Source organism: Fopius arisanus, unplaced genomic scaffold, assembly GCF_000806365.1.
Source record: "Fopius arisanus strain USDA-PBARC FA_bdor unplaced genomic scaffold, ASM80636v1 scaffold00083, whole genome shotgun sequence".
Lineage (NCBI taxonomy): Eukaryota > Metazoa > Arthropoda > Insecta > Hymenoptera > Braconidae > Fopius > Fopius arisanus.
The window spans coordinates 570997-579343 of record NW_011887822.1 but is presented as its reverse complement, the minus strand read 5'-3'; the positions used below and the strand labels follow the sequence as shown (position 1 = coordinate 579343).

Here is an 8347-nt window from a genome sequence, read left to right as displayed (position 1 = left end):
TCAGCTTTCAAAATTCAAGATTTCTATTTTGTTAATTTGTTTTTCAACTAAACATAAACAACGGATTGTGTTTAATACAGCTAGATTTTTAAATAACAGCTCACCTGACCGCTAAGATGCACAAACCTGCTCTGTATATTTAAAACAACACTTCGCTCTCAAGTTTCATTCATAACGGAACTTCTTTCTGTTATGAGCGAAACTCTTTTCCCAGTCATAATGACTCACATGTACAAAAGGAACTTAACGTTCTCACTAATTTAATTTTCAGCCACCATCATGTACTGAAAATTTAAACTTTTTAATTCAGACAATTTTCATTCTAGTTGAATTAGAATGAACGAGACGCACCACAAGTTCCGCCCAAATATTTTTGAGCCAAATTCTGCTATTACATGAGCAAACAACATAAAATGGACGACTGATGGCATGAAGTACATAAGATTTTGTCTTGATAACACACTAAGTAATTGATGACCAATATTCATACAATACCGATTCAACAGGGCATTTCAGGTTCATCATTTCTCGACTATAAATTTCCATGATATTGCGATCCCAGCTGTTGTATGAATAACGCCCAGTGCACAGGCTAGGTAAATCGAAGAATTTCGATGCAATCTCCTCTCCCTCGATCGTTTGAACCATGTAGAAGAGTTCCATGTCTGCCGATCTGGTGATATCCTTCAACCAAGTTACGGTAATATCCACACCAGTGGGATCGCCATCCACTCGAACGTAATCATTGAATTTCATACTCAGATACTTTCTCCTCATATCGATACCATAGTAATATAGTTTGGATGGGTTAGCGGTCGCCAGTTCTATTTGGTACGTGAAGACCACACGATAACTGAAACCAAAATCATAAAAGTCAATCATCGAAAAGCAAATGACCATTAGATTTGTCATTGAGACTTTCAAATTTGAACATCGGGGGGGAATTGATTTTAAAAAATGGTAGGATATAACGAAGGAAGCTTTGTTATCGTCAATACAATCTGGAAAATGATCATCACATGATCAATAGCAATTCTCTATAATAATTGTTAGAATATCAAGTTAAAATTCATAGAAATATATTGAAGTGATTTATGATGATTACAAAAATTAATCGATATGGAGGGCTCCACGGAGTCGCCTGAGAGTTTGTATAAACATAAACAATGGTTTTACAAGAAACCATTGTAGGGTTCTTTGTTTGGTGACGAATATTCTTATGGTCTTTGTGGCTAGTCTTTAGTCGTTCGGAGATATTGATAGAGTTCAGACGGTATTCTTCCTCGTGCGATTTTAATAAAGAAATACTGATTAGAATTTACTAACTGTGTTTTAATTAATTTAACTATCCCATTTCCAATAATAATTAATGAGTAAGGATGATATATAAATGGAGTCTCGATCCTGTACATAGAAAGTGAATGTGTCAAGAAAAGAAACAAGTGCATATAAAAGAAGGTCAATAAAAAATATCTACTAAAAATATTTATGACATCAACTACTCAAGAGAATAATCATACGAAAATCCAAAGTAATAACTCCGACAACTGAAATTGAAAAACTATGAAATGAATATTAAAAACAATATCTTCCAGAAGTAATATTGCTACCGTGCAAATAACTATCATCACTTTTATACTAAAACAAAACCGAAAATGGTCATCAACAGGCGACGTGTCATACAGATAATGATTGTAAATAGACATAACAGTTATCAACCAAACAAGTCACATAAGTTCCAACACTATTCAATTAAACGAAAACCCAAAACCCACTTTAAACAGCGCATTTGTCCAAAAATGTATTTTATAAAATAGGTATTAAGATATAAGGTATTTTTAAAGAATAATTTTCCATGATCAAGTTAAAATAACTCAAGTGAAGTTATTCCAAAAGTGTTTTTGACTACGTTCATCTAATCACAGATTATTGCCAAGTAATTTTGACCGGGTTTGTCTGGCCAAGATTTTTTGACTCCCACATGAAAATATACCACTTACACAATAATCCACGAAAGAAAATGTAAACGGTGAGAATTACGCATCACTGAAACGAAAAGCACTTGACCCGCTGGCACGGCAGGCATATGAGCTCTTGTCGAGTAGTTTAACCGGCTTATCAGAGTTTCAAGGAGGGATTACACAAAACGATGAAACGTACTTGCTTAGTCCCCGTCGCTCAACACGCATGAAAAATTCCAGCAATCCATTAATAGCATAATATCCGGTCTCATTATAATCCTCATGGTATAATATAGCTTGACAGTGGAGAATTTCATGTATGGCACTGGTGAAACAGAGGAAAATAGAAGCGTAATACTGGAATTTACCTGCCATCGCTTCCTTCACCTCACCCTTCATCGGGTTCAGGTTCTCGACTTTTTGAGGCATTGGATAGTGAAGTTGTTAACTCGTCCCAGTTGCTCGACGTCACGGTTCTCCATTTGTCCTTGTCCTCTCAACGTTTTCGCTTGCACTCCTCGATCCTACCGTCTGTCGGCAAGGTTTATGCCAAGCTCGAGCCCATCGTAACCTGAGCCAACCTCACTCGCATAATAAACGAGAAGCACGCCAGACTCAACGGTATATCCGTATGCTTTCGACCTCTAATCTAACCTAACATCCTCGCAACGTGCATAATAAATCTTCTTCATCTTGTATTATGTTTCATAAATTTGGGGCTTTTTATTTTCTTTCATTTTTGTCCATTTCCCTTTCGATATTTAGGTTGAACTCTGGAAAAGGTCGCGTTTCAAGGGGATTGGGTCAAGCTTTAGGCACATCTGATCAGACTCTGATTAAGATTTCAACTCAAATTAAAATCTTGAGATTCGATCAAAATCTGATCAAGATCTGACTTACATTTCTACTCGAGCCGATGATGCCTCAAATATCGGAACGGGCGCCCGTGAATAGAAGCTCCAATCAATTTTTAATAATAACCAGGTTATGGAAAGCTGCACCTAACACCAATAAAAAGTGCATTATACATCTTCCTCATTTCGTATTATGTTTCATAAGTTTGAAATTAAGATTGCACTCTGAAAAAGGTTGCTGATCAGAAAGATTCACGCAAGCTTTTGCTCAAGACTTTCTTTTATTATTACTTTATTGATTAATTGTTGTCTGGAATATGCAGTAATTTATGACTACGAAGCCTTTAGAAAATTGAATAAGGTCGATGCTATTATTCTATTCTGTTCTGCTCTTTCGCAGGCTTTTTATCATTGTTATATCATCCTTTAATTCTGCCATTCGCATCCGTCGTGGAGTTCGCAAGACAATGGGATTCCAATGCTGCATTCATGCATGGGAAATCAAAGAGTGTCTTGAGTCGAAACTATATTTGAGCTAAAAGTGCAGTCAGCCACTGGTTTACACAATTAAGATGTCTTACGAATATTCTTAACTAAAAAATTGTAATCCCGCGATTCCTAATCTTCAGTTAATGTTCTATAGCGTTCTCAAATCATAAAAAAATCCCCAGCGAAATCATTATCCATCTCAGTTTGATAGATAACGATAACAGCTTTCACGTTTTCTATTAAAAAAAAAATTACTAAAGAGGAATTATTCATTCATTCAACCGATTATTTTGATATGATTCTGTTACACAACAGAAATATTCAGAAGTATTATTCAATCATTCTCATATTTTTTCAAAATAACCAGAATCGAATGTTTCATTAATTAAAACATCGGTCACTCAGCTTCAAAGCGAAATTTAATAAATGCCCGGACATTAATAATAATAATAATAATAATAACTACCAAACAGGAATTATTGCTGAACTCTGATAAGTATTATTTTCATATAATTGTTTTAATGCTGTGATCGGTATTCAGCTGTGGGTACATCCGGTGAACAGATTCCACTTGAGAAGTAATTCATCCAAATATATTCATAAAATTGCGTCAATAAATTTAATTGAAATTTTATTTCTGCGTTTTTAAACTAAAACTTCTATGCAAGAACGACTTTTATGTCATTGCGGCTGGTAAAACGCGGTTCTAACCTCGCTTCGCTCGGATAAAAACGTGTTTTCGGCCACAATAATATAATATATTATAAAATAGCATCATAGCCACAGCGAAAAAAGTGATTCTGACTCATGCGCGTTATAATCCTCGTCTCCGACTCGGACTATAAAGTCGCATTCGTCAGATTCCCTTTTTTCGTCCTAGGCGTGAAATATACTATTTCGTCAGTTACGAAGGAAAATCGAATTTTTCTATGTAGTGATAATGGAAAGAACAAAGTGTACCACCAAAAAAGAAAAACAGGGCATTCCAATGCGGGTAAGACTGCCCTGTTTTCCTCCTTTGATGAACTATAGTCATTTATGCTACAAGAGCTGAAAAGTGTTTTGGTATTTTCTGATCAAAAATATTGCTAAAATACACTTCAGCGCCTCTAGCATACGTTACTTTATGTTATGAGGCCTGACTAATCGAGGATTTTTATTGTCCAAGGGCGGTAAGTAAAAAGGACCACGATAAACGTCCACTTACCTCTCTAGGGCAGAAAAAGTACAAGGTTAGCGCGGGTCGAGAGACATAATATAGTATATTATTTATGTGTTCATTCGAAATATTTTCTTAAAACTTTTCACTTACCTTTTATTTGTTCAATTATTTAACAATACAGAAGCACTAGAGATTCTAACAAAAAGACTAGAATAAAATGATTAGTTGACGGACATTTTTTCCATTCGGGTTAACATCGAGATGGGGGTGAATCCGGGGATATCAATAATTCTGAAAGTCCACAAGTAACACCTAGTCATAATTTACTGCCCAACTGCTTACTGATACTGTATCACGTACTTTGCAATATCCGGTTACATATCATTGCACGTTTGTCATGTATTATAAATAACCAGCATCAGTGCGATCAGTCGGTACCATGTGCACCGCACTCGGGTGTCAGGACGCTTTTCATTTTGAGAAATGAAGGAATGCGGTTGTGTACATAACATGCGCCAACGCGGGGTTTCTGTTATGATGACATATTCAGTGGATTTGAAAAATACAAATTCCCCCACATACTGCATGAAAAATTTACTGGAAATTAGATCTCCAGAGAATGAAACGCGGAAAAGAATGAGATACAGCGACCTTTCAGGTTAGGTTTTTTGTTTCCATTCGTAAATAAAAACCAATGGAATACAATATGAAGTCCATGATTTAGAATGTTTTGCAGTTTTATATTAAACTTTTAATTTAGTTCAACACAAATAGTACCCTCTGAAATGATAATAATGGTTTCACCTCGTTTTACAAATTGTTGGAATATCAAGTTAAAATTCATAGAAATATATTGAACTGATTTATGATGATTACAAAAATGAATCGATATGGAGGGCTCCACGGAGTCGCCTCAGAGTTTGCATAAACATAAACAACGGTTTCACAAGAAACCATTGTAGAGTTCTTTCTTTGGTGACGAATGTTCTTATGGTCTTTGTGGCTAGTCTTTAGTCTCTTGGAGATATTGATAGAGTTCAAACGGTATTCTTCCTCGGGCGATTTTAATGAAGAAATAGTGATTAGAGTTTCTTAATTGTGTGAGAGAAAATTTAAACGCGTTCGAGTAGGACTGGAAAATAAATTGAGGACAATGAGGACCTTGATTGACTCTACCTGACACCTCGGGGTTTTTCATCTGGAAACCATTTAGGACATTGGCTATGCAGACTCTAGCCTCAGTCATAAACAAAGAGGACTTGGGTCTGAGGTTCCCAAAACGAAAAATCCACGGCAAATATTATGTCCATACGCAGATATCAATTGATATATATTTTTTTTTAATTTCTCCTCTCGTATACCCTTTCGGGTCTTTACGATTTGTTCCCTTCCCACCCCCCAAACCCCCTGTACCGCATTTGCCGAAGGGAGGGAAAAACCTCATTCGAGGGGAAAAACCTCATTCGAGGGGAAAAACCTGCCCTGGTACAGTCGTCCTTTTGACAGGACTACCGCTCGACAGTGAAACTGTGAGATTAGAGCGCTATAAATTTTGACCGCCGGTGCCCGGGATCGAACCCGGATCGTTGGCATGCTAGTCTAGGACTCTAACCGCACGGCCACTACCGTCGGTATATCAATTGATATATTAATTTAAATTTGAATATAGTGAAATGTTTAGTACAAATCAATGATAAAAAAAATTAATTCCATGGCTTGCATTTGATTATATATTCTATAATCGATGCTCAAGATCCTATTATCATATGAATTTAAATTTCGGTAAAGTTCATTGCAATTTCATCCCATTCTTCATTATCGACCGTCTAATTTAGCGAGGCGAAAGCTGCCTAGTGTAATTTGTTTTTAATTGTTCTCCCCAGCCATTGAGTAAACGAAAAAGAACAATCGAAAAATGATTAATTGCCAATTAATTGATGGACAAGAATCTGATTCGAAGTGATAAATTTCCATGAAATTGCATCTTCTTCACTTGAGTTTTCGTGCGATGATCAAAATTGTTTCACCGCCATTGTATGAAAATACCGCAAGCACTTGACCCCAACCTAAAACTCATAAAGAATAAACAATTTCTAAAATGGATGCAAGAAAAATTTAATAACTCGCTGGTTAACCACAGCCATTTCACTTTTTAATCTGTTCGGTAATCCAATTCCGCCGTGAGCTAACGGTTATTTTTTCTCAAGAGTTTAGTCCTCAACCTCACTGCCATACGTATTCCCAGGTTCATCTTTTCGGTTACTTTCATCTCACTTATATTTCAACCATTTTTTTTATCCACTCTCTTTCATTTTACTCTTCCTTTTTTTATTTCTCAATTTTTGCCGTTTTCATTTGGAGCCATTACAGCGGCAAGCGCTATTTCCGCAAACGTTCAGGAACCCGTCTCGGTGAAACGAAAGTTAGCCAACGACAAATTATATTTTCCCAGTGCGACGGTTGGCCAGGATGGGTTTTGCTGCTTTCTGCCATCACCACAAACTAACCACCTTCTTTCTTTTCTACTCTTGTACCTGTCCAGAGGGACTGGCAAGAGGGGAGTTACACCCACATTTGCACAATTACAATAGCTTAATTTTATGCTCAAAGTTAAGCTCCTTTTAAGAATCCCAAGAGTGGATACCCTGTCTTCTTATCATTTTCTTTCGTTACCATTTGCAAAATTTCCGCATGGATATCTCTAAACCACCCCCATTGGTCGCTCACACTTTTCATTATAACATCCGCCGCGAGGGCTTACAGAAAAGTAGAATTCTTTTCATTCGAATTTCTTTTCTCTGAATATTTCTTCATGGAAAACATGACCTGATGCTAGCAATTATTTTTAATTTTTATTCATAATGAGTTGGGATTTTTATTATTTTTATGAATCATAATGTGAGATTTGTTCGGGTAGAGGAGGCATGACGTATGTAGAGAAGAGTTGTCTTGGTGAATACAAGGGTGGGCGTTGGCAGAGGTATGACTTTCAGGGTATTTCAGACTTGGTGTGCGGTAAAAGCGATTATCCTAAAACATCTCGCTGGGCTCTGACGCCCCAGCAGTAAAACCCTCCGGAGGTCGGCCGCGTAAAGGGATTTTCTCCGCTCATTATGCATCACACGAGGGACGTTAATGTTTTAATCTATTTAACATTTTTTTTATATACTTCAGAGCGAACCCGGTGGAGTCTTTGATTCTGATGTTTTTACTGAAGATCACTTTGAATAGTAAGGACAAAGGATTTTTTAAATGCTATTTTACGCGGCTTCGACTGCCTTGTCTCGACTTGCATTCACATGTAAGTCTGAATCCTATCTAAAAGGGAGATGATGGGCATTTATGTTTCAACATTCTAAGGTGGTCCATGAAATTTCAGGATTTTTTAACAGTATAATCTTACAGATTAATAATCTGTGGCAGAAGACACATTTTCACATTCGCTCGTAATCCCATAAGATTAAAAGAATGAGATCTTGCTATTCAACTCGTGATGAGATTTGACTAATAAATCTGGCCACAATCTAATCAAATTTTACTAATCCAAAAAATTCATTAAATTTTGATCCGGAGAGCCTAATGTGAACCAAAAATCGTGTAATCGTTCTAGTAATAAGCTCGAATTCGGTTGACCTCACCTCAAAGCAGAATACCCTCTCAAGAGTTTGACCATGACCTGAAGTCCATCTACTTTCAATTTACTCCTAGTCATTTTCATCACTTTCTAATCAAGCGATTGAATTTTAAGCTGTTCCACAGCCGGCAATTACTCTGATTAAATTTCGATCAAGTGGTCCTGACTTTAGTGATCCTGAAATCCCTCCACTTAAGTGTATACGGATCAGATAAGCATGTCCTGAACCTGAGAATATTGTGCCTGA

At 36.6% G+C, this 8347-nt stretch overlaps 1 protein-coding gene across 3 annotated transcripts in view; it reads right to left on the bottom strand.

Moving 5' to 3' along the window:
• LOC105270305 (uncharacterized) overlaps positions 1-2410 on the bottom strand; it is a 3922-nt gene extending 1512 nt beyond the window's left edge. The window contains exons 1-2 of one of the 3 annotated variants that reach the window (XM_011311159.1): positions 2330-2410; positions 496-853 (exon numbers count right to left, since the gene is read on the bottom strand). In XM_011311159.1, coding sequence (XP_011309461.1) covers positions 496-777 — 282 coding nt within the window. In that variant the 5' untranslated portion in view covers positions 778-853; positions 2330-2410. The other 2 variants (XM_011311158.1, XM_011311157.1) reach the window with 2 other exon arrangements.
• Between the last annotated feature and the right edge of the window lie 5937 nt (positions 2411-8347).